Source organism: Streptopelia decaocto (assembly GCF_964273445.1).
Source record: "Streptopelia decaocto genome assembly, chromosome: 18".
Lineage (NCBI taxonomy): Eukaryota > Metazoa > Chordata > Aves > Columbiformes > Columbidae > Streptopelia > Streptopelia decaocto.
In genome coordinates this window covers 9,972,558-9,998,147 of record NC_138673.1, presented here as the reverse complement: position 1 = coordinate 9,998,147, position 25,590 = coordinate 9,972,558, and the positions used below count along the sequence as shown (strand labels likewise).

General features: G+C 56.8%; 2 protein-coding genes across 3 annotated transcripts in view; both read right to left on the bottom strand.

Annotated features, from left to right (window-relative positions):
- DUSP14 (dual specificity phosphatase 14) lies at window positions 1–12,660 on the bottom strand. 2 transcript variants are annotated; one of them, XM_082068685.1, is made up of 3 exons: window positions 12,536–12,660; window positions 3,438–3,536; window positions 1–2,018 (listed from the first exon to the last, which is right to left on the bottom strand). In XM_082068685.1, exon 3 carries the CDS (start codon window positions 1,898–1,900, stop codon window positions 1,304–1,306), a length of 597 nt encoding a protein of 198 aa, XP_081924811.1. In that variant the 5' UTR covers window positions 1,901–2,018; window positions 3,438–3,536; window positions 12,536–12,660; the 3' UTR covers window positions 1–1,303. The 2 variants fall into 2 exon arrangements, with proteins under 2 accessions (XP_081924811.1, XP_081924812.1); XM_082068686.1 differs by having other exon boundaries at window positions 3,438–3,531; window positions 12,536–12,558.
- A 7,220-nt stretch (window positions 12,661–19,880) lies between these two features.
- The window catches only part of TADA2A (transcriptional adaptor 2A), a gene marked incomplete at its 5' end in the record, with an annotated part of 7,117 nt that continues 1,407 nt past the window's right edge, over window positions 19,881–25,590 (bottom strand). Inside the window, 5 exons of the mRNA XM_082068793.1 lie at window positions 19,881–20,245; window positions 21,802–21,875; window positions 23,078–23,121; window positions 23,726–23,858; window positions 24,519–24,704. Coding sequence (XP_081924919.1) covers window positions 20,060–20,245; window positions 21,802–21,875; window positions 23,078–23,121; window positions 23,726–23,858; window positions 24,519–24,704 — 623 coding nt within the window. The 3' untranslated portion in view covers window positions 19,881–20,059. The remainder of the gene's footprint in view (window positions 20,246–21,801; window positions 21,876–23,077; window positions 23,122–23,725; window positions 23,859–24,518; window positions 24,705–25,590) is intronic.

Below are 25,590 nucleotides of genomic sequence, written 5' to 3'. Positions count from 1 at the left end.
TAATCTTTATTGATTTTTTTTTTGTTTTTTTTTACAAGTATAGAATCTCATTTGAATCAGAGAGCTCTCCCGGCATCCAGCGATCTGCCTGTTCCTCCGCAGCGCTCAGCAGGGGACACTGTGTCCGCTGGGGACGGGCTCGCCGTGCACTCCAGTTCAACCAGCCCCGGCCGCTCCGCGGGGCTGGGGGACGCCCAGGAGGCAGCGGCCTCTCCCGTCTCGGGTTGGCACCGTTCTCGTCGCGCGGTGAACAAGGCAAAGCCGGCCCCGTCCGGAGCGTGAGCAGATCGCCGTTTGCACAGAATAATTCTAGAATGCGATGTCACCTTGAGGATGTCATGAAGTGATTTGGAAATGGGCTAAGGCAGATCACGACCGTACTTAGAGCTGAGTAATCAAGCAGATTTACCTACTTCCAGTTTGCTGGTTGATGGAATGTTAGAAAACGCAGCTCATCCCCTCTGGAAGGCGCCGTGCGCAGAGTTCCTGTGGGGTTCTTTGGCTGAGCCGGGGAGGGTTCACCTCTCGCTTCTGTCTTGAGCCACATTTGGACAGGAGCTCTGTTTACTTTCCACCCACAAGAAACACCAGCATTTTTCAGTCCTGTAAGTGTATTCCAGGGCCGTTGCCCTGGTGCGGAATGACTGAGAAAGGATCTTGTATTTATTCGATTCGAGTAATTCAAATTTTATTTGTGGCCGACATGAACTGACTTCACTTTTTTTTTTTTAATTTTAATACAGATTAAGAGCTGACTAAAGATCTCAAACACTATATACTGAGAGTCACTACGGCTGTTAAAGAAAAGCCCAGCACTAGCAGCGCAGCCCTGCCCTCCTGGTTCCGGAACCCCCGCTGCGCCAGCAGGACCCGCTCGCCCCGCGCTAGTGCCGCTCCCTACCCACTACAGGACTTTGCAAGGAAGCAAACAAGCTATTAACGAAATATCCAGGCTACCGCATCACAAAGCACATTTTGTTCATTAACTCTGCCGAACGCCTGTTGGGCCTTTCCTCATAGGATACTAATAAACTGAAAAAAGGAGGGAGGCTTTATGAAAGGAATAAACTTAGAAGGAGGCCTCATTCTGCTAAATCAGAGAAATGTGGGTGGGGGAATCCCTGTAGAGAGAAACGCTTTGAGGGGAATCGTTGGCCTTGCAGGTTAGTGAGGTGAGAATTAGTTGAGGTTCTGCTGTATGGTAAAGAACCAAAGTTGGCTGTAGAAGGAGAAGGGAATGTCTCCAGTCTGGTTGACTCGGAACAGCGCGTCCCTTCTGTTGTGCTTCCTGCCTGCAGTCACCTTAAATTCCCCAGTAAGGCATCAGGGGTCTCCTCTCTCGCTCATAAACGTCTGGGATGATGCCATATGGTGTCTGTACCATTTTAACCGTCGTCTTCCCAAAGAGCTTCCTCTCGTAGTCTATCAGCTGTCTCCAGAAGCCCACGTTGGGGCGGATAACGGGGCGCCTGGATTTGACCCAGTTGTACGCCTCGAAGAGGGAGACCTTGTGGTACTTCATCAGGTAGGCGATGCAGAGCGTGGCCGACCTGCTCACGCCGGCGGCACAGTGGACTAAGGTGGCCCCGTGCTTCCGCGCCACGCTGTTGATCTTGTCGGCGACGCTGTCGAAGTACAGGGAGATGGGGGCGTTGGGCATGTCAGCCAAAGGCACTTTCACGTATTCAAACTGGGGCCAGTTGAAATTGGGGATTTCGATGGTGGCGTTGATGATGCAGGTGATTCCCCGCGACAGGAGCAGGTGCCGGTTGGAGGCGACGCTGCCCCGGCTCAGGTACAGCGAGGGGGTGATTTGGGCGATGCCCCCCAGGGCACTTTCGGAAAGCATTCGCGGAGCCATCAGAGTTCTCGGCAAGGAGTTGTGGCTTCTGGAGGTCATGGAGGATCTTGGCACTCACGCTTCCATTATGGGAACAGACCCACCGGGATCTTCAGCCAAGGGAAGGGTTGTCTGGCCCGCTGGCGTCAGGGCAGCAGCAGCTCCCTCCGCTCAGTCCCTGCAAAACACAAGCAATGCCCTGTGAGCGGGACGCGGTCCGACGAGCCCGCGTCTGGCAGGAGAACAGGAGAACCCAACTCGCTCCCCTGGCCTGGACAACCTCCTGCCAGCCGCCCTGCGCTGAGCTGCTGCGGGTTTGCGTCGGGATTATTACCACGGGGCCCCAGGCACGGCCTGGGCAGATATTAACCAAAAAATCTCCCAGCCTAATTAGCTGCAATTACTTGTCGAGGGTTTAGGCAGCGTACCTGTAGGCCCGGACAGCGTTTCACCCGGATTAGCAGGCGGAAGATTAGCAGCTACGCCTTTTCCGCACTCAGAAGCGGCAACTTCACATCTGGCCGGGGCCCAGAGGCTGGTGAGAAACAGCTCAGTGGGGCTGGACGCAGATGCCAGCAATTGAGATGACCTGCCCTCTCCCCAGCGCCGCCCTTCTCCTTTTTTAGGTGTATGAAAGGCCCCGCCAAAGTACATAAACAGAGGAAAGTTGCTCATGAGAGGAGGCAGTGAGTCACGTCCATCCCGAGCAGCAATCGGCTCTCAGCGAGGCTGGGGAAGTGTGGAAAGACTGACCTGGTTCTGTCAGAAGCTGAGTGTAAAACCGAAGCCGAGGCTGGGACAAGGGCGGCTCTTTTCCTGCTGCTTCAATGACTGACTAATGCTTTGGAGAGAGACTTGGGTCCGCCTGCCTGAGCGGTGCACCCGGCTCGGGCCCCAGGAGGGACCCGCTTTTATTTCCCCTGCTCCTTCAGGATTGCTCTGAAGCCGGTGGAGAAGGCACAAGCGAGGGGATGAGCCTCAGAGCACCAACACTGTGCCAGAGCCTTGGAGCTGTGCGGTCTCCAGCTGGGGAGTCCCTGCTCTGCCCCGCTACGTCTGAGCCCCCCAAAGTGCACCGGGCTTTGCCCGGAGGGGACCGGGGGTGCTGAGCGGCTGTTTGTCCCTCCAGCATTTAACTCTCTGGGTTAGAGAGTCCTCAAAGGGCTGAAAGGCCCTGACGCAGGGTCCTGTACCCCGACACAGCGCAGCCGTCTGTCTGCATCCCGCGTGCTGGGAAGCACCGGCAGGTCTCGGCAGCGGCTGGTAACGCTGCCAGCGGATTTTTGGCGTGGCTTTGTGGTACAGTAACTTAATGAGCACAACACGGGCTCCTCTGTGGCTTGTTCCCTGCTGGCAGGTACTTGAGCAGCTCCTGAAACCGTGGGCCCAAAGTGCTGGTGCTGCAAGAGTTCATGCCCCAACAAGATCTTTGCTGCAGCTGCGAGCGCTCGGCTTCCCCTGCGGACGCCCCACCGCAGTCACCCAGCTGGAGCGGCACGGAAAGGCGTGTTTTTCAAAGGAATAAAGTCCTTTGAGCAGGGGAAACCCCTGCTCTCAAATGGCTGTTCCTGATGACACAAAGGATTTGGGCACTTACGCTTGGTAAGAAACTGTCCTGCTCCAAATCACGGGCCGGCACACGGGTGCTGTGGGCTGCTGAAGCTGGGATGTCTCATAGAGTGTGTCCAACACTGCACTGGGAAGAGAAGAGATTTGGGGGTTTACTGGGATGTGTCGCGACCCCAACAGGGCACCGGGCAGCCCCGTGTTGGGGTGTCGTCCAGGAACGGGGGGAGCAGCACAGCTCCCTGCCCGCCCGGCCCGGGAAGGCACTTGGTGCTGCCAGCGTAATGTCACCAGTTGCTGCCAACACACTGTTCAAAATCACGGGAGGCCCAGAGGAATCTGAGGTTGGCGCAAAAGTCATGACTCAATTAAATTAAAAAAAACCCACTAAGTAATTAATTTGCTCTAATGTCTACTTTAGCATCCGCCAAGACGCTCGCCCAGTCCCAGAGAGCTGGTGCAGGTCTGCGTGTCTTCCGACGGTGCCCAAATCTCCCTCCTGGGAGCTGCTCTGCGAGGGCTGCGCTACCCGGACCTGCAGCTCCCGGAAAGCGGAGGACGGGGCAGCAACCCCTTGTTTTATTTCTCCAGCCAGACCAGAAACAACTCGAGTCCCTGCAGTGCAGGTGAGGCAGCCCGGCTCTGCTGCCCATGGAGAGCAGAGCATCGCCTGGCCCGGGGCCTGCGGGTGCGTCCCCCCGGCTCCCGCAGACCAGGGCACCCGTCCCTGCGCCAGCAGGGCCCTGACGCTGCTGGGGCTGAGCATGCCGACCACGCTGAGCGCGCCAAGCACCACCGGCCCCGCAGCCCTGGGCTCGAGCTGCTCCCCAGCAGCGCTCGGGGCGCTTTGGGACGGGCTCTGCTGCTTTCCATAAAGTGGTTCCTGTTTGCAGGCAGCAACTTATCCGGACATTTGCATGCGACAGGCTGGGCTGGCTCTGCAAACGCTGGCAGCAAACTGTGCCGAGCGGCCCCCGCGGCGGCATCGCACGACGGTGAGACGGACGGTGAGACCCATGAGGTGGACGAGCTGATGGACAAGCAGGTTCCTGCTCCGGGAGCAGCGCGAGGGAGGCCCTGCCTGTCCCACCTCTGCTCGCTGTCAGCGCAGGGCGGGACAGGGCGGGTTTTGGGGCCAGCTGGGAACACGGGTGGGTGCCAGAGCCCTGTGTCCAGTTACACAGCACTTCCCTGGGGCTCCAAACGGCTGGCACCAGGCAGCACGGCCTCTGCTCGAAGCAGAGCAGCTCTCGTCTGGAAAGAGTTAATGTTTTGGAGAGGAATCCATTCAACAGGCAAGAGATAAGGCTGCTGTGCTGTCTCAGACGCTGGGGAAAGCTGCTGAGGGCGGCAGGCGCCGTTGGCCCTGCCCGTGTTCTGGCTGGGATGCCACCGGCTGCGACACGCTGTGTCAGGCGTGTGACGGAGCCGCGGGGCTGCCCACACAGCCCAGGCCGAGCAGCTGCCGCTGGCGGGAGCCGCGGAACGAGCGGGGCCTCGTGTGCCTGGCGGCGGAGCCTCGTGTGCCCGGCGGTGGAGCCCACGCCGGCCGCGGAGCCCTCGGCCCCTCAGCGGAACCACCGCCGGCCGTGCAGATGTGAGTCCGTCCAGACAGCTGCGCCCCCCCGTCACCCTCCTGTTTGACCCGGCCAGCTCCGGACAAAGGCTCGCCTGAAATCCGCTGCTTCGCTCCCGTTAAACTGCATTTGCCTTTCTTAACACACCCGATTTATCCCGCCGTGTCCCCGCTGTAATCCAACACTGTTGCTCTTCATTGTGCTGGGGCGGAGAGAGAGGAAAAAAGTGAGAAGCCTCTTCCCAGCCATTGCTGTGTGCAGAAACAAAGAGAAAACCAGCTGAAGATCAGGCGAGGCCAGCACAGAGCCCAGCCTGGCTGTGCCACCTGTGGGACCTGCAAGGGACGGTGCAGGACAGGGACAGCTGCACCACACAGCCACTTTGCACCATTTTGTGTGAAAAACAACCCCGTGTCTCCTGCCATTTTTTCCTGGTTTGAGTTTCTGAGCAGTTGTGGGCCGGGGTGGTCACAGAACCTGGAGTCAGTGTCCCAGGGCGCTGGAGCCCGTCTTGGCTGGTTCGTCACGGTTGTCGCGCTGCGAAGGGGCCGCGGGTGCTGCCCAGGACACTGTGACACCGTGGGCTCGGAGTGGGGCTGTCCCTGCGGCAGCAGCCAAAACCACCTCCAAAGAGCCGGGTGTGCTTGTGGTCCCCGCGAGGGGTGACATTCCCGGGGTGCAGCGTGGTCCTTGGGCACAGCCCGGCTGGTGCTGGGATGGCATTGACAAGGTGTTCCTGCTTCCTCGTTGGCTTAGCTGACTCAATTAACTGATTAATTAAGGTTGTAACAGGCCTGACCCAAACAAAGCCCCTTTGTAAACTCTGCCCTGGCCTTCCCCAGGCACAGAGAGCAGTTGCTGCTGTGTGCTCGCCCCACTGGAAGGGCTGGGGACCCCCTGCCACCCTGGGGACCCCAGCCCTGGTGACACAGGAGTGGGACCAGCACAGCCTCCTCCCCCACCAGCAGATTGGTGGGTTCTGCCATTTCTCTCATCTGCATAATTAGGGGTGGGGGAAAGCAAGTGGATAATTACAGCCTGGAGACGACTCTGGTCTTCAAAGCCTCCAGGTCTCTCCATAGAGCTCCTGGCCAGCGCTGTCCTTGGGTGCAGGTTTATGACGAGGGGTGATTCTCCAGCCCCACCCCGCACCGGGACCCCGTCCTGCAGACCCCGGGTTCCCCGCAGGCCCTCCGCTCCCGGCCGTGCTGCTCGGGTAAGTCTGGCCGCTCGTGTCGGGCAGCGCGGGTGTTGGTGCTGCGCCTCGAGGTGACGCCGCGTGGTTCGCGTGCGGTTGGGAGCAGGCGCTTGGTTGGTGGTTTGTGCCGTCCCAGCGCTGAGCAGTTTGACCCTGGCTCATCTCCCACCGGGCTGGCTTTCCTGGTGTTGGAGCAGCTCCTCTCCAGGCAAGCAGGTCTCAAAAGCAACACAACACTGATGTCGTGGTTTGCGGATCGGGTGGTCCAGCCCCTCGGAAAGGCGGCTGCTGGCAATGCTTTCAACTCTTTTCTTCCAAATCTTGCAATAGCTGGAGTCTGTTTCTCTTGCTTTCGTTCCTGGGAATGCAGTCCTGCTAACAAAGGCTGAAATTCCCACAAGAAAACATTCCTGGGCCTCCTGAGAAAGGCTTGAAAACACGTCTGAGAGCTCAAAGGCAAACAGGCAGATGTTAGGACAGGAGGAGAGCCTTGCTTGTCGGTCTCTAGATAATGACTTGGCAAGTATGAGCTTCTGGTTTCTTATTCTGGTGCTTGCTGGGTGGTTTTCCTCTGATTTGGGGTTATTTTTTGGATTTTCTATATTAAGGGCTCCTCTGGCTTGAGCTCAGGGGCTGTGACTTGTTGCTGAGGGACCTGAGCAAGACTTGTAGTTGGTGTTGGATGGTCCATCAGTAACGTGGCGATGGAGCTGGTACCTGGCGGGGTGAGAGCATCTCCTGGGCCCTCCTGCCCCTACAGCAAAGCCACCGAAACCCCGGGGTTTATTCCCCGAGCACCATCTGGGATTCAAAGCAGGTTTGTGGGTTGGGTATGTGAGATGTCAGTACTGAAGCCCTTTCCCCCTTCCCGGGAGAGGAGAAGTTATTCATTTTAGAGATGACACACACTCTCTGATGCTGCAGTCAAGAGAAGAGTCAATATTAGAAGCGCTGAATGAACGAGTCTGCTCAGGGCTCTTCCTAGCTAGGCTGAACAGCAAATTGCTCCAGAAATGGTCTCGAGGAACAGCATTTAAAATAAATTTCAGCAGAGAGTGCAAACTGCAGCCATTGTGAGGGTCAGGCTGTGCCTGCGCTGGGGCCGTGGCAGTGGGAAGCGGCCGGTGGCCGCGGGCAGCCCGGCTCCCGCTTTCCTGCCTCTGGCTGCCGGGACGTGCTCCTGGAGCTGTGACGGGCTTGTGCGGAGCCAGCAGCGCGTCCTCGTGATGGGATGGACGAGTGGTTTGGTTTTGAAGCGGAAGAGAAGGAAGGAGAAGCAGGAGGGGGCGGTGGGGCGGCTGGGGCTGGGGGCGCCTCGATCACTGATTGCAGCTCGCAGCCCGCGCTCCCCTCGCGGGCGAGCACAGGGTGGGAGCGTCAGATGGTAAATCAGATAAGAATCTGTCTGCCTGGATGCTTGTGCAGCACCCAGCACAACTGGGTCTCCTGTGCTTGCAGGAACACACCGCTTAACTTCCCAAAGGTGTCGTGGTGCGTTTCGGGTGTGACTCCCCTTTACACAAGAAACTCATGGGGTACAGCTGCAAAGGGTCCCAGGCTTGTCCTTGTTCGACGACCCCAGATCAGACCCGTTTAGTCCATAAGTACAGGGTCTTTTTTTGCTCCTGGTGTGGCGCTGCCTCCCCCGCACACCTGGAATTCCAGCTGCTCCCGTGACCCGAGCCAGCTCTCCAGGCTGCGGGGCTGCCGAGCCCTCGTTAGCCTGTCCCAGCCTGCCGTGACGCTGCCGTTGGAGGGTGACAGCAGCCGCTCCTGCGTCACGGCCGGCGCGGATGGCGCGCCTGCTGCTCCAGGCAGGCCTGGGTAAGGCCAGGACTCCGCAAGCCTCGCCTATCTGCCTCCTGCAGCCCAGGAGCAGCATCCTCGCTCTCGCAGCTCGGGCTGCAGGCGCCAGGCAGCACCGAGCCTTGGTTTGTGACCAGGCTGCCGAGGTTAATGCACCGAGGGGTTAACGAGCAGTTGCAGAAGGCAGGGGCAGCATTGTGAGTGTTTGCAGAGTGTCAGGGCATGCCTCGAGTTGGCTGTAAATCAGCCCAGCTGATGAGCTCCTAAATGTCTAGCGCAGCTCTACCAGCCCCTCAGCCCCTCCTTACTCTGCCTCCCTGATCTGCTCTTCTCCCAGCACCAAAGCAGCAGATAAAATGGGTAGTGCGGTTGTTTTGGAAGGATCTGAGGCTGCTCCTTGGCCGCGGGCCGGGGTCCCTGGCTGTGGGCTCGCCAGGCGGGGGCGGCAGCTCCGACCCTCCGCCGCGGTGTCCTCGGCAGAGCCGCCCACGGGCACATTACGCACCCCTTGCCACGCAGCCGCTCCGAGCGGGGACGGCAGAGCTGCCGCTGCTCCGCCTGGCAGCGGATCCTGCAGGAGCCTCTGGCCGCGGGAGGGCTCCCGGCTGCGGGACGGGGCCACGCGGGTGCCACCCAGAGCTCCGTGGTATTTATAAACCCCTACACGATGCAGCCGCTCCGCTCTGGGGCCAAGCTTCCCTCAGCAGCCAGCGAGAGCATTTTATGCAAGGAAAACAAACCATCTTTCTCTTGGAAGCGGTGTCTGTTATTCTGGAGCCGCCGGCCGGCTCTAACGCCGTGCTCTGCGTGGCAGGCGCTTGGAGAGCAGTGGGGGCACAGGGCTCATCTGTGGGGCACAGAACCAGCCAGCAGCGTGGCCATCCACGCCTTTCTTAAGAACTCTGGATGGGTCCATGAAGCACTCTTTTAAAACCCATAATTAAGCCTTGAGGAGGCAGGGATGGGATCCTACAGTTGTGTGCAGGGTCAGTTCTGTACTCAGCTGAACACAGAGGGCTGGGTTTGGACCCCAGGTGGAGATATTGTCTGTTCTGAAGCATTACAGCTTATTTTGGTGCCAGCTGACGGCATCTGGATTGCAGGTGGAGTTTAGAAAAGCTCCTCTGCTCGTGTCCCAGTGTGTGTGTGACCTGGGGGTGTGGACGGAGCAGACCGGGCAGGCTGCGGCTCCGGCTGCTGCGACATGGAGCCTTGTTTGTGCTGGGGCTGTGCCCTGCGCAGTCACAGCTCACAGGAGAGACACAATCTCTTCCTTATTAGTTGAACAAAACACAGGGACCTGGTGTGTTTGCTCACGTGTGACCCTGCTCGCTGCCCAAGCTTGCGCCTGTTGTTCTGTGGCAGGGCAGCAGCTCTGCGCTCTGCCCCGTCCCTGTCAGCCCAGCTTGACACCATAAAATCAAAGGCAGCTGCAAATTCACTGCAACGTGCCCTGGGAGCTGCCCGGTGCTTCCACGCTGGTGCTCACGCGGAGCTTTTCCAGGGGTGCTGCCAAGGGGTGCAGGCTGAGCGCAGCCCCGCTGCCCGGGGGTCTCGGGGCCGGTGCCGCTGCCCGTGCCGCAGCCGGCTGGAGTCCCCGGGACACGCAGGGGCTGCCCGCGCCCCCCGAGCTCCAGCTCCGGGCAGTCGGAGCAGGAAGCAAGAGCTGGAGGGAGAGCAGCGAGACAGCAGGATGGGAGATGGGAACGGGCTGGTCGGCCGCGCTCGCCCGCAGCAGCTGCAAGGAATGAGGTCACCTTCTGAGTACATCGATGGGGTTGCTTAGGGTAACGGGAAGGGAGGCAAATCGTAATCAATTAGTTGGAAATCAAGTTTACACGCAGCAGCGAGCACCTCCCCTGTGAGCAGCGCAGGGCAGCCGGTGCCCCTCGGTGTGTGGCTCTGTCTGCTCAAGGCTTGGGGGAATTGTCTTTTGCTCAGCAGAAGGGACACCAGGCAAATTCCAATCTCCTTTGTGAACCAGGGCTCCTGCCCTTGAGAGCTGCTGCTCAGCCTCCCCGACACCCTCTGCACTGTGGGATGTTGGCAAAGGGGAAATTTAAGCCCCAGCAGCCGAGGTGCCCCAGCCTGCGGTGAGGCACAGGGCTGGGGTGAGCGCGGCAGCACCTGTTGAGCCTTTCTGCCAGGAAACTAAAACCTGCCTGATCTTTTAAGAGGGGGAGTAGCTGTGCAAGACCAGCCCACGAGCTGCAGCGCTGGCACCAGGGAGGGCTCCACAGGCACAACCGCCGGGGCCGCGTCCCCTGCCCTGCGATGCACAAAGAAGCACCTTCTAGCTTAAGGCTTTATTTCTAGGCAGCTGGGGCTGCTGTGCAGAGATTTCTCAGCTATTTCCAAAAGCCAGAGCCCTATCTGCTAGGTGCTTGCGTTTCTGTTTGCATCATGGTTGCTCAGTGTATCTTTCTTGAGGTGATAAATCCGTGTGTGTGTGGCTAGGGTTGTGTACCTGGAGAGGAGAGGGGCTGGGAGAAGCTCCCATACCCAGTTTAGGGTATTACCCCCACCTCTGAAGGAATCGCAGGATGGTTTGGGTTGGAGGGACCTTCCCAGCTCCCCAGTGCCCCCCCTGCCATGACAGGGACATCTGCACCAGCTCAGGGTGCTCAGAGCCCCGTCCAGCCTGGCCTGGGATGTCTCCAGGGCTGGTTCATCTACCACCTCTCTGGGAACCCGGGCGAGGCTCTCACCACCCTCAGGGCCAACAGTTTCTTCTTCATGTCCAGCCTGAAATCCACCCTGGCAGGTGGCCCCTGGACACAGGTCCCGCAGTGGCAGGAAGCCGGGAAGGCTTTTCCACTACTGGTGAACCACTTGTGTAAAGGGCTTTTCTGGGGCCAGCAGGAGCAGAGCTGCTCCCGGTCCCTCTGCTGTGCCCGGTGTCTTGTCCCCTCTCCCCCGTCCCCACTCTGCCTGGACACCCAGCTGTGCCACGTGGCTGAGTCCCCGGGACAACGTCAGAACCGACCCTCAAAACAGAGATCCCTGCGAGTCTTTCTTGTGCTGGCTTCTGCAGTTCTTTCCCATTATCTGTCTCCCCCCCTCTCTCTGTCTCTGAGCACTAGAGCAGTGTGAGCTCTCTGCCTTTCCAGCTCTGAGATTCCAGCTGGGATCAGGTATTGAATTAAGCCAGGCACATTTCAATATTGCCCTTAACCAGCAAGGAAGCGATGCCAGAGCCCAGAGCAGAGCCCGCGAGGGCTTGGATGGAATCCCTGGGATTTCGCCTGTTTCTGGAGGAGGGATGGGACCTGTGTGTCCCTGTGCTGGACCCAGGTGAGCCCCTGGGGCAGAAAGGACAGGCAGAGCTGCACATTCACACCTTCTAGGTGTAAACTGATTAAAACCTGCAGCATTACTGGTGTTCACCAGGGTGGCGTTGGCCGAGTCACAGCGGCGGGTCTCTGCTGGTGGGGACGGCACACGCGCCCACAACTGGGGACTCTTGTTTTTCATGGCCTGGGAACCGAGCGCTCCAGAGCCTGCCCAAGGAGGATGGAGGCCCGGGGGAGGAACCTGCTCCCCGCCAGGGCAGGGACAGCTGATCCCGTGTATCGCAAGGGAAAACAGTGTTTTGTCAGTGCTAATCCCTCCACCATTCCTGTGCCACTGGCATTAGGGATAAACTGAACTCGCAACATGATATTAGGACATCTGTCAATACTCAGAGCTGCAGAATAAAGGACTCATTTGCTGCCCAGTCGAACAGGTTATAATCCTTCCCAATCTCCCTACAGCCAAATGCCACTCATTGATTACTAGTGTTGCTCAAAGCGGCTACTCTGGAGCTGAGTCAAGGGCTGTGCACGCAGCCGGGGCTGGAGCGGCCGCAGGCACACACCGGGGTGCGGGCACCGGGTGCCCCGAGCCGGGGGTGCCAGGGCAGCGGCTCCATGGGCCGAGCCGGGGTGGCCGAGCCGGGGTGGCTGAGCCTTGTTTCCACGTCGAGGAAACACCCGACCTCTGCGCTTGGCCGTTCTTGTGCAGATCCGAAGCGACTCCCTCTCCCCACGCAGGGTCCAGCCGCCCGTGCCCAGGTTTTTTGCCTTGCCCTGTTCTTTCGGGCAGCGTCTGGCAGACCCACCGTGGTGTTCGCACCGTCCCGCCGCAGCCAGACACCCGGGACTGTCCCGGACTGTCCCGGCCCTGGCGCTGCCCGGGCCGCGGCTGCCCCCAGCCCCGCAGCACCGGGCTCTCCCCGCACAGCCCGAGCCCCCGCTCCGGGGGGGCATCTCCTGGCACCCCCGGGGCTGGGGCAGCAGCGCAGCCCCGAGGCCACGCCGGGCGGCCGGGGCAGCGGGGGAGGCCGGTGCTCGCCCAGCCGGGGCTGCCCGGCCTCCCGGGGACGGCACTTTAAGGCCCATTTACCGGGGCGAGCTGTAAATAACGCGCAGGCGGCGTCACGGCGGCCGCAGAGCCCGGAGCAGCCCCGGCGCGCCCGAGCCCCGCGCGGCCGCTCGCCCCCTCCCCGCCCGCCGGCCCCTCCCGCCGCAGGCCCCGCTGCCCCCGGCCCGCCCGGGTCGCTCTTACCATGGCTCCGCGGCGGCTCCGCGCTCCCTCGCGGCGGCGGCGGGCAGGACTTTTATCGGGCGGCAGCCGGGCTCGGTCTCGGGGCTGCCACCTGACCGCGGCGCTGCCGGGGCCGCGCTCCGCCCGCCGAGCGGCGGTTACCAGGCTACGCGGGCTCGGCCCCCGGGCGGAGGCTGCTGGCGCCCGGCCCAGCCTTAAAGGCGCCGCTGCCCCCGGGGTCGGTGTCCCGTGTCCCGAGGGCGGTGACAGGGCTGCCCCGGCCCGGGCCCGCTCCCCGGGGGACCTGGCGGGTCCCCGTGGGGCTGTGACAGTGTGTGGGGTCAGGTCCCTGTGGGGCTGGGGACAAGTGAGGGTCTCTGTGGGGACAAGACGGGAGCCCTGTGGGGATGGGGATGTGCCAGAGTCAATGAAGGGACGTGGCAGGACCCCTATGGGGACACGAGAGGGTCCGTGTGGGGATGTGGCAGGGTCCCTGTGGGGACATGGCCAGGTCCGTGAAGGGACATGGTGGGGTCCCTGTTAGGGGTAGGATGTGCTGTGTCCCCATGGGGGCTCTACCAGAGTATGTGGGGACATGACATGGTCCCTTAGGGCTGGGGACAAGTGAGGGTCCCTGGGGGTATATGGTGGGGTCCCTGTGGGGATGAGGATGTGTTAGAGTCCACGCAGGGGCATCACAGGGTCCCTATGGGGCCATGACAACACGTGGGGATGTCGTGGGGTCCCTGTTGGGGAGGACAGCCTGAGGACAGGGAGCTGAGCCGGGGTTTTGTGGACTTGGGCCATGCCCAAGTTTGGCTTTGGCTGGAAATCGTGGGGCTGAGGTGTCCGGGTCTGCTCCCACCGCCCCCACCACGGCGGGGATGGACCCGGGTGCAGTGGGGCGAGGAGGAGGAGGAGGGGGCAGCCTCCACTTTAACCCCCCAGCTGCTGGAGCGAAGCGTTTCCACCCCACTTTTGTTCGGTTTCTGGTTTTGCCGTCACGCGTTCGGACTGAAATAGCAAAAATCCCTAATAGGAAGCTTCCCCTGCCCCGAGCCCTCTGGCTTGTGTCTCCCTTGGGCAGGTTTCATGACTCAGCAGCCCAGATGGAGCCGTCCCTCACAGCCCTCGGCACCAGAGCTGTTTATTGCTCCAGAGGCTGTTTTTCCAAGAGCCTCGCTGCTTTATAACAGCCAGTGCTCTTCCTTAAAACCCGGCCTCTCCAGCGCAGGCTCTCGTCACACTCAGCGCGGAGGTGGGCGAGGAACAAAAATAGACAAATTAAGAAAACCTCAAAAGGCCAAAAACTGAAAATGTGAGGATTTCGGCTCTGCAAGCTCAAGGTTTGCTTTGCCTCTGTGTTGCATCAGCTCTGCCCTTCGCCTGCTGCTTTTCTGGGAGCTGCAGGGTGTCGGGGCAGAGACGGACCCCTGGGCGAGCTCAGGGCTGCCAGAGGTGGGCTGAGCCCGGGGGGCTCCCCGGGAGCCGGGGGCAGGGCTGTGCCTGCACCCGGGGGTTGGAGCCCTTGCAGCATAGGGAGCCATGAGGATGGGTTTTGGGGTGGCAGCCTCCCCATCCTGTGGAGCTCTCCCCATCAGTATCCAAACCCCTCATTTCCCCCCATTTGACTGTCATTAAATGAGAAACAGGCTCTTGCACAGCCCAAGCTGCTCGACACAGGTGGTTCCGAACCACTCACACAACAGCGCACGGATGTTTTTAATGCTGGTGCGACTTGTGCTTTTAACCTTCACCCCGCCGTGAGCTTTATGTGTTTTTAGCGTGGGTTAGAGGATGCAAAGAGGGAAACTTGGGAGGCCTTTGACCCAAGGATGCGGCAAATGCAGCGGGTACCAGAGCTAAAAGGAAATGTCGGCTCCTCCCCGCACTCGGCCCCACCAAAGGGTTTGCTGTGGGCGCTGGAGCGGGGCCGGGGGCACTCGGCGGGCAGGCCGGGCGCTGCCGAAAGGCTGGTGTCCTTCTGTCCCCTCCTGCAAAGAGCCATTTGGGCCACAATGCATGCGCGGGGAGGGTTTGCTCCGAGTGCAGGGGAGGTGTGGGGCAGCAAGTGCTTTCTCGGGTGCTGCTCAGCACGGCCAGCGGTGCCTCCGTGGGACCCCCGGCCCTGCTCCCGGCAGTGCTGCCTGGGTTACGGGGGCAGCAGCAGCTCTCCTGTAAAGCTGACATTGTGGTGTGGGCAGGTTCCCCCTTCCCGCAGGATCCTGTGCATCTCTTGGAAGAGATATGGAGACTGTGTTGGGGAGAAGATGCTCCAAGCAGGACCAGACCCTCTCAATGACACCCCACGGTGCCTTTGGGGCAATGGAGGGGCTCAAAGCCACCTCAGCACAGCCCGGCCTGGCAGATCCGCGCTGGGGTGCGGGTGGCAGGGTGCAGTCCGGGGCACGTTCCCGAAGGGTGCGTCTGGCCCGCAGTCCATTAGCTGGTCATTAGGGCTATTAGCTTAATCACTGGGGTGTTTTCCTGTCACCCTGTGTGATTGGGGTGTGATCAGCAGCCGGGGTCACGCAGGTCGGCTGAGTGGGGAGCAGATGCTGCGTTCCACCCGTGGCAGCGTGTGCAGGGATCCGCCGCCATCCATCCTCTCCAGTTTCCATGGCTACGACAGAGTTTACTCTTCCCCGCCTTCGGCCGCCTGCACAGGCGTGATGCAAAAAAAGGTCCCTGCGTGATGCAAACAGCCCGGGGATGTGGGGCCTCCTGGTTTTCGGTAGCAACAACCGCATCCCAGGGTGCGCAAACCACAGAGCAACGGGCACTGACTGTCCTGGCAGCACTTGTGTCCCAGCCAAGCGGCACCTTCGAGGCGCTCGGGAGGGCTGTTTCGGGTTCGGGGTGCTGCCGCCCCCCTGACGGCAGCGGGGACCCGGGGAGGCAGCGAGTGATCTCCTGGGGATAAATGGAGCCGCGGAGCCATCGGCCGCCTCTCGGTCAACGCGAGGTGACAGCGCGGAGCAGAGATCCCCGAGCAGGCGCTCGGGCTATGGCTTGTTAATGAGGGAAAACAAAACCTGAGCTTGAGGTCACCGCGTGCAATTTAAGTGGCCAAATGTGGGTCACTGGAGGCCTCTCTGGGGACACAGGGGGATGTCACAACACTGCAGGCTGCTCGTTTGCTTTCTGGCGACACAAGGAGCGGAGGGGGTGGCATATCCCAACCGCGCAGGGGGAGGTTTTGGCTTTGGGGCTCCCAGGACATGGCTGGGGTGCGAGGGTGCGTGACCATTTCCAAATCCACGGGGTGTTCTGATTCACGGGGCCGGCGGGCGTTTTCCCTCTGCTTTCCCACCTGATGGGCTGTAGGTGACTGCGGGCTCTATAGGGTCTAACAGCCCCCGCGCCATGGACACCCAAAACGCTGGGCACCCCGTGTGCTCCCAGCTTGTGCTTGACCCCATGTCTGGGTTTTCCATGCTCTTCCTCGCGTTCCCACGTGTCCTGACCCCGTGCTGCGTGGTTGGGGTGTGTGCTCGGGCCCCTGGTTCCCCTGCGGAAGCACGTTCGGCTCTGTGGGAGCAGCCGGGCGGGACGGGGCTGCGGGGGCTCGTGTGTCGCTCCCTGGCACCCTCCATGGGCCCCAGTCGAAGGGAGCGGGATGGAAACACGGGTGCTTTCCGCACTGGTTCCTCCCAGAAGGTCACTGAACCAGTTTGTTGGAGGAGCAGAAGCGATCGCTATGGGGCATCGCTGCGTGGTTTGGATTTTTCCCTTCTCCGTGTCCCCGCAGCCAGGAGGGCAGCCCTGGTGTGGCTTTAACCACAGCTCAAAAGCTGCCGTTCCGGCACCGTGTTCTCTCCCAAAGGAGGTGGTTTAGGTTTCACCGGCCCCACCTGATGGGAATTTGAGTAGGAGCTAAAACTAGGGCTTCTGGTGCCTTGTTATCGGCGTGATCCGCCCCGCGCGGGAGCGGGGAGGCCGCTGCGGTGCCGGGGGCGGCGCGAGCCCCCGGGAGCCGCTCCAGCAGCCCCCACCTCCCGGGTGAGTCACCACCAGCGTTTGCTGCTGGTGTGACGGCAGCTGTAAGACCCAAAAAAAGCCCCGGCACTGATGCTTTTAATGACAGGCGAATAACACAGCCCCGAAGCGGATTCATAGCGTGCATGCCTCATGCGGCTCTTAGCGGTGACTAAGGCTGTGCTGGGATGGAGCAGCTACAGCCTCCCCGCATCGCCCCAGTCCCTGCGTAATTAATTCTGCAGATAGCCGTATCGGCACATGAACCCAAACTGGCCGTCTTCCCACCCGTCCCCAGCCTTGTTCCATATTTAATCTTTCATGTTCACCTGAGTCTCTAATTAAGCCAACTGCAACCCTTAGCTGGGAGCCCACGGTGCACTAACGAGGGCTGGCGCTCTGGAGCGCTGTGCACGCCAGACCCACACAAGCTTTTCTTACAGCAGGGTCACAAGTGGTTAGTTTGAGGTATCTGAAAAGCAATTTGATGGGGTTTCTTTTCCGCTGGCAGCAGCTGCCCGGAGAGCTCGCGTCTGGGTGAGGCACCAACAGAACCCAGCGCGCTGCTGCGCCGGCATCGGCCCCAGCACCCAGCAGATGAGGATTCAACCCGTGGTGGAGCAGCCGCTGTCCTGCCCCCACCGTCCCCCCGGCTCTCACAGCATTAAAAATAACCCCCCGCGCCAAGGCACTGAATGGGGTTCTGATTTCCCTTGGTTGCTGCGCGGGTCTGGGTGATGGGGAGAGATGCACATTGTAAATAGAACAGCATATCCATGGCAACCCCAACTTTTCATTATTGTTAATTACTCGCACGGTGCCGGAGCCGCGCATGGCGCTTCCCAGCGTGGATAAAGATAGATTCCCCCCCTTCAATGCCTCTCCAAATGGCATGGAGGCGACAGCTCGCTCCTGGGAGGCTGGAGCGGGTCTGGCAGGCAGCACGGAGACATTTTGTGAGAGTCGGAGAAGAGCCGGGATTTAAAGGAGGAGGGACCGGCAAGGCAGAGGCAGCCGGGAGCTCAGGGTGGCTTTTCTCTGCAAAAACACCTTCTCAGAGTGTTGGGAAAAGGTTGAGAGGGGCTGTGCAGTGTTGAGAGGGGACAGAAGCGATGGGGAGAGGGAGCGCTGGCTTCTCTTTGCTTTAATGGTGCTCGAGAGAGCGCGGAGGGGAGGAAGAGCCCTTGGCGATGGTCACTGAAGGGACAGGGCTCTGGTGGTGTTGGCTGGAGCCCTTGTGCCGCGGAGGAACCTCCTGCAATCCGGCCATTGAAACAGCCGAGCTCGGGCTGCGCCGGCACCGCTCGCTGGGCTTTGCTTGTCTGCTCCTGGGGGCTTGTTTTATTGGAAGTGGTTTGAAAGCTCTCGGGTGAAGAGCCCCCACGTGCCACCCCGCTGCCCCTCAGCCCAAACCCGGCACTGGCGCAGGTGGAGCTGTTGAACCCAACAGCCCGTTTCTGATGCGGCTTTTCTTGGTGCTTTGCGCAGCACAACAGCCCGTTGTGTTGTAGCCGGCAGCTGCAGGCGACCAGGCTGGCAGAGGCGCTGGAGGCTGTTACCTGCCCGGCTTGGGAGATGCCCCGTGAAAGGGGAAAACCTGTGTGTTTTGTACAATGATGCTATTAGAGTGAAATAACCCAGCCCCACTTACTTACCTTGGAAAAGTCTCTTTTCTGATTCCTCTCCTGGATCGTGTTCTCGCCTTTCCAGAGACCATTTCTCCCTGATGTTTTCCGGATGGCTGCGTTCTTTGGTTCTGCCCGAGCGCAGGGCTCGGGTTTGGGTAGTTCTGTGCGTGGTTAAAAAAGGTCACACTCAGTGCTGTCTGGGTCCCTCTGGAGCGAAGGAACCTCACCAGGGTTTGCTGGGGATGTCGCTGCTCCCGGGACGGTCCCAGCGGGTACCGGTGTATCTGGCTTTTCTGCTGCTTTTTTGTACAGGTCACAGCAGAGGAGATCGAGCAAAAGGTAGTTTGGCTGTTTGTTTAATGTTAAAAGACATTCCCAAGGATTTACAGCTTCCTCTGTCTCTTCCCTTGGCATTCCTCTTCTATACAGTCTCAATTTCTACAGACTTTAATCTTCAATGTGTAGCTTATTACTGCTGCTTTTCTTTAAATAATAACATTTTCTAGGTAATTTAGTGGTCACATCCATATAGCTGTTGTCGTGCATTTATCTCAGGGTGAGAAACTGATGGGTACAGATACAGGCAGGTCTGTGACCTTTACAGTCTCACTCAGAGTCCAGGAATGTGAATAGAAGGTTGTTTCAAGTAATTCTGACTTTATTACAAACCAAAACACTTCACATTCAATGGCACCTCAGGTACACACAATATTTACACTTCGGGGGAAGAAAAGGGGCTTAGGTTTGGGCTTTTTTTAAACTGGGTATCAGTACAGTTGTAGCTCAGGCTTTTCCATGAGATCCCGAACGTGAAAGCAGCCAGCATCCCACCGGCTTTGGCTGTTGGGTTACCCATAGGATGTTATTTCAGTATCGTACCTTAGCAATGGAAACTGTTTGACTTTACTGTCTAGTGAACCACGTCAAGCTGCATCTGAAAAGAACCGTCTTCTTCCTCCAGTTGTATTTTCAAATACAAATGTTTTGTACTGAAATCATATGATGGATCACTCAATGTGGGGGGGGGGGGTGTAGTAACTTGTCACATTCATCGTTGCTGTGTTGGTCAGCTGGGTATGTTGGTGCTGATGTGAAACTGAGGGAACAAGGCCCGAGGTGCTCGGCGCTGCTGGGAGAACGTTGGGGTACCGAGCATCTTATTCATGTTCCAAAAGGCTGCTCTGGGTGGAACATCCACCCTTTCCAATGAGCCACAGCAACGCAGCCTTACACTGAGGGATTATATGGAATTTGACAATCCCAAATCAAGTAGGAGCAGATGAAGCTTGTTGGTCTGCACAGCGCTCTCCTGCTGGGATATGTGCTAATATCACAGAAAAGTAACAACTGTTGAGCGGCTTCCCTGCGATTTCCTTTCCCATCCTTCATCACAATTAAGTTAAAAAGACTGGACCACTGCAAGCTCTATTTTTATGCCCTCGGGCATGTGCGTTCCTCTGAAAGCTGACGCTGTTTGAGGATGGAGTACGAACAGGGAGGGGACGGCATTTCTGTACCCCTGTACTCACACAAAGTGTGACTCTCATTATGTGCGGCTCTTCTGTCCTTATTCTGTGTCACTGGCAGAATGAAAGTACCATGATTCTCTTTTTAGCTACCAGAGGTGTTAGAAATGAATGCCGGTTAACATTTAAGATTAGCTTATGTGGCACCTGATTCTCTCCAGCACTACACGGCAGTGCAGTTCTGACCACAGCGCTGTTAAACAGCAGAGTCAAAAGGACACCAGACAAAGAAACGTCAGTATTCATACCATTTAACAAAGCTCCCTACTTGTTTTTACAGAAAAAAGAGCCCCAAAAGATTTTAAACAAAAGGAAGCGTCCTTCATTCAACGCTGCTAAAATCTTTCAGCGCTATCAAAGTGACTTCAAAGCTTCTCCAGGTCTGCCGGCTGCGGCCCCAGCGCTGGGTGTCCTCAGGCTTTCGTGATGTACCCCTCTCTGATAAGGAAGTCGTAGATTTTCCTGGTTTTGTTCACGTCGATCTTGATGAGCGCTCTCGCCTGCGCCAGTCTCAGGCCTCCTTGTTTGTTACACTCGTTCACCAAAGCAGCTTTGTATTCTAAATAGGCTCCAGGGACCAGCCTCACCATCTGACAGAGCTGGAAGACAAAAGGTGAAGTTAATAAACACCAACACTCGCCGTGCTCTTACATTGCGTGAGCTCTGCTGGGGGAGTAACATCGCGAATATTTTTCTGCAAACATTTAAAATGTATTATTTTTGTATGGAGGAGGCCTACAGTAATTGCACTGTGAGCTGTTTGGATCCACAGGTAGGGAGGGGAGGAGTTTGCTGGCTGCTGCATTCAAAAACATTCCTGAGTAAAAAATAACCTAGGAGGATGAAAGCGAGCTCTGGGCTCACCGGAGCGCAGCTATGAGTGTGTCCTGCGTGGGCGTTGTTCTTTACAAACCGAGGGAAGTACACATGCCAAAGGGACTTGCAACCAGCAATTCAGCGTGCTGGACGAGAGCCAGGGAGGGCATCTGTCTATTAATCCCCTGCAGACTAAGTCTTTAATACCTTTCTCCAAAAGCCGCCGTGCACACCCGGCCGGCCGCTCCGGAAGGCTCGGGGGGCGGCGCGGGGAGGGTGACGTGTTTGGGGGTGGGTACGAGGAGCGGGTTCCAGAGCCCCGTGCTGTGCTGGCCCAGCGCCCCCTCGGCCCCAGGCCCAGCTGCCCGCACGGTGCCGGAGTCGCTCCCCGCGAGATCCTGCCTGTCTCCTTGGTAATGAGGAAACGCTTAATGATTGTTCCTCGTTGATAGGGTATTGCAGAATTCACAGGGACCCAGACTTTACGTCTCAGCTGATGAGGAAATCAGATTCCCCATATAGTCTAATGTTCTAGTCCCAATTATTGATATGCTGCGTGGAGCCAGAAATGCCGTGTCCTGCGGTGGATCTGGGATCTGATTCTCAGTGCTGCCGTCTCCAGTGAAGGGGAAGGAGCTTCCTCACAGAGGGAAGTGTGTGAAGTACATCCGTGTTTCGCATGCACTGAAATCTGCCTTGTGGACGATCTAAGGACAGATTATGTCTTCTATTTTAAAAAGCCCTTTTGTTTCAATAGTTTTCCAGTGTTGCCTCTCACTGAATTAGGAGACTGGGCTGCCAAAGCAACTGAGCCATAAATACAGGGCAGGTGTATGCACTGCAAAGCACAAGTGTGGAAAAACATGAGCAATGCGCCGCTCTCCCCTCCATGGTTCACATCAGTGCCGGAGTGAAAACAACCACGACTGGTGGTTGAGGTTTGGCTGTGAGACGTCTATAATAAAGAAAGAGCTCTGGTATCCAGGTTCAGTGACCTGTCCAGTGAAGCCCTTGATGAAATCCTCTGCTGGTTTTAAAATCAATGTTCGTTAAGAAAATATAACCCTCCTGCTCACCCCGGTCTCACAGAGGAGGAAGAGCGGGTGTCATAGTCTGGATGTTGTAACAGCACCTTGGCGCGCTTCACCTTTCTTCACTAAATAAGCTAATTTGCTGCAGCTACGTTGTATGTAACTGGAATTAAGAAGCCAATGAGAAAACCTGAATGATTTTTGTGAGCAGGAAAGAGTGGTTGGGGCATAGAGCTGAGGTGATATTCATGGCACCTGAGACGCTGTGCAGAGAACGTTTTACAGAGCTGAGCTCTTCTTTTCCTCACCTCCTTCTCCTTCTCGTTGAGCTTCTCCGTCCCCGGCAGGCCGGTGAGGTTGAGCGGGGGGGCGCTCCGTCGGCCTGCGGGCGAGAGAGGAGAACAGTGCAGAACCCTGAGCAGTCTGGTGACTGTTCCTTAGGTGTGTTAGCGAAGAGGCAATTAAATCCCCGTGATATTAACCCAGTATGATCCAAGTGTTTATAGACAGGGCAATTTAGGACTTAACACAAAACCCGCACTGGTTTGATAAAAGGTCTGATTTTGCAACCGGCATAGTTAAGCGCTGTGAGTACTCGTGTGAGGGCTCTGCTGTTAACGCCAGCTCACGGGCTTTTAGGAGGAACCGAAAGACAGGAGCTTTCTGTCAACGGGGGTGGTTAAGCTGGGCTCTACGTCCTGACTAAGCCAAGTCTCGCAGGGGCCGGAGGGAGTGCCCGGGTGTGCGCAGTGTGCGGGACACGCCGGACGCGAGATGACTTGTTGGTGTGATTAGCAGGGAATTCTCTGGCATTACTGACAACTCCATGAAGCAGCGTTTGCTTTAAATGCCTTTAAATATGATGCAGATATGGTAAAGCAAATGTAGTTTGTGGATTTACTGTTGTCTGCTGTGATAAACAGTATGGAAAGAAATATCTATTGCAAGGTAGTCTGATAGTTCTCTCACTGTTGTTTATAACTTTGCTGAACTTCAGCTGGTGCAGCTTAAACTTGCACAAGAGCTGTCCAGTTGTTGGTTTGCTTTGTCTTTTCCTCCTTATAGTATTAAGATCTTCAAGAGGTCAGAACAAAGCTAAGCTTATTTATTCACATTTCAATAGTCTATCCCCCCTGCGCTGTGGGCTGCACCTTTAGCACAGTTAGAGATGGGTCTGTGTCCCAGGACTGACTGCCCAAATTTGGCAAAGTGGTGAAATCTTGGGAAATCTGCAGCTCCACTTTCCCAAGTTCTGTGCTGGCTGCTGCTCCAGCCCCTGCCCTGTCCTGCTCCTGCCTCAAAATCGAGAACTAAAGTTAAGCAACGTTAATTTACCCTCCTGTATATTCAGTATGATGCAGCCTTTAATTATAGAGACACGTGGCGGTTTTTCCGCAGTATCCTTGCCTTATTCAGTATGCAGGATGTTTGCTTAATTAGCAACTACATGGTATTTTGTTTGGGTTTTGTTCAACACGGGATGCTGGTTGTAAACACCGCATGCTGTCTGGGCTCCACAGGCAAAGCAGTTCCTGCTCTCCTGGGCTCTTCTCCACTGGCCACAGACCATCAGCTGATAGTTACCTGAATTTGACGGAACCGGTACCGTGGGGCTCAGGCCGGAGTCACTGAAAAGAAAGGAAATTTTCAAATTGCCTTTTTTTCAAGAATAACAGCATAAATTTGTCATTAAACCGCTTCTTCCCCAACTTCCAATAATTATACAATTCAACTTGCAACAGCCAGGCCCTGGTCCGAAGTCAACAGGATTTCTAGATATTTAGCATTCCCAGACTGAAGACCATGTCTGAAATATTCTATTTTTAAGGTGGGGGGCGTGCAACATAATAAAAGTTCAATGCAGCCTACGCTGCGCGCCCCCAGGACACCCCTCCTCCGCACCGCAGCAAAGCGCTTGTGCAGGGTGACTACACGTCAATAATGCTGCTACATCTAAAATCATCTGAAACGTTTCGAGTGTCATCTGCGCCCTCATTCATATCCATGAAGATCTCACTTCCCTCCATGACTTTATTTACAGAAGTTCCTAAAATATAGAGAGAACTGAGGTTTGGAGCCCTTACTAGTCACCTGTCTGCACTTCAACAAGCACAGTGAATTTTGCAGCCTGTTCCTACTGTACTAGATTGGGAACGCGTTTGTTGTTACCGCACGGTAAAGGGCGGCTGACTACAGCGGGGTGTGTAGAACACCGTCTCGCCGTCACCGTACATGTCGGCCTGTCGGCTGAGCCACTGCTGGCAGGCGCTGCTGTCCTGGATGTACTGCAGCACTTCGGAGAGCATGGTGCGCTTGAGCCGCTCCTCCGCCCGCGTCTTCTTCAGGTGGTCGTACGTCCTGGCACCTGCGGCACACAGAGAGCACGTTCTCAGCACCTCGGGATGCTCAGACCGGCGCTTTGCTGCATTAGGAAGCGAGAAACTGGCCTCGAGCTTTGGACCAGACTCTGCTATTCTCCTTCTTGACAACTACTTGGCATGGGAAGGTGTTAGATCCCACCCCATTCCACCCCGCACTCCTCCCCCTATTAATTTCAGGCCAAAACCAAACAAAAAAGGCTCCCATGATCCAGCTCCCATGATCCAGCTCCAGGATGAAACAGGCTATTTCATTTATGTAGAGCTCTTCGGCCTCTCTCCAGATACCACACTTGTTGGTAGCAAGTGAAAGTGGCCAGAGATAAAGCACTGGAGAATACTGTGCCATGACATATATATATATATATATATATATATATATATATGTATATTTTAATCTTTTCCAAAGCGGTGACTAAAGCAGAGCTCAGTTAGACAGCGTGTTCTCCAAGCCGATGGCTCAAACTAGCTGTAAAAAAGCACAGCTGGACTGAAGCGTTGCTGCCAAAGCCTTGTTCAGTTAAAGAGCTTGGCAAATGCTTTTCAAAAATAAGTGTCTTCTTATTCGACATATCCTGAATGTTGTAAAATCCTCCTTCCACACCTTGATGAATGGGAATGGGTTGAATAATGCATCAGGTACTTACTACAGAAGTTGGTGATTCCCGCTGCTCTGTATTCCTGCAGGCGCTTTATTTCCCTTCGCAGCTCGAATTCCACTGTTTGCCCCCAACAGTCAGCAGAAGGGAAATCCAAGAGAGAATGGTGGGTCAGTGGGTGGCAGGGAACGGCTGTACTAGGAACGCTGCTGTTTCCTATGTGTCTATGCAGTTCTACGAAGAACCACAGGCAGGGTTCACCTTTGCACGAGTCTGCATCAAATCTCAGACTCACTGTGTCATAATGCTCCTTGATCACAGATTTAAGCTATTTTATAGCATTTATGTACTGAGAAAAGTTATTTTGTCTTCATGCTTTGACAGTTCCTTTGCCATACCCCGGACAAGGCAAATAACAACAATGTAGGATTTCTGGAAGGCATTTCAACAGGTTTGAAAAACTACTCCAGCCAGGCTCCTTCTAGCATCTAATATTGTCTTTGAACTATGATTTTCATAGCTGGACCCTCCCAAATTTTTGCTTGCAGACAACTCTTTTTGTGCAGTCAGTAAGATGAACTGCCCGTGTCTCCGTTGCTCAGCTATATTTACTGCCTGTAGGTTTATCAGCTGGCTTCCAGCCAGCGCTGAGTTTTGCATCGAGCGAGTTTGCTCGTCTCGAGTTCGGCTGCTCATTCTGCTCAGGAAATGTGTGTAATGCGGGGACTCGGCTGGCAGGTTAACCTGAGGACAACTAAACCAGGTTCCAGGACTAGCGCTCGCATGTGGGACTCGTGATTCTGCAGGGTCATATGTTTGGTATTTCACACAGGGTGTCCTGAAAATACAGTTGCAACTGTTTAAATGCTTTGTTCCTTCTAATGAGCAACAATTTTCCCAGTTTAAGTCACAGAATTAGGCAGGATGTAATGACTCGGACTGGAATTTGACTAAATGCATGCTATGATTATGCACAAAGACTCGAGGTGAGTTGGTGATGGAACAGTGCCTCTCCCTTTAAGGTAAGGGACATAATGACAGCTGTACTCTATAATTATGTACACGCAGAATAGTTTAACATGCGTCTTTTAAAGAATTCACAATTTGCTGCCAGCTCCTG

Coding starts and splice junctions, on each gene's coding strand:
- DUSP14 (XM_082068685.1), bottom strand. CDS start 1,900: ATGACCTCCAGAAGCCACAACTCCTTGCCGAGAACTCTGATGGCTCCG.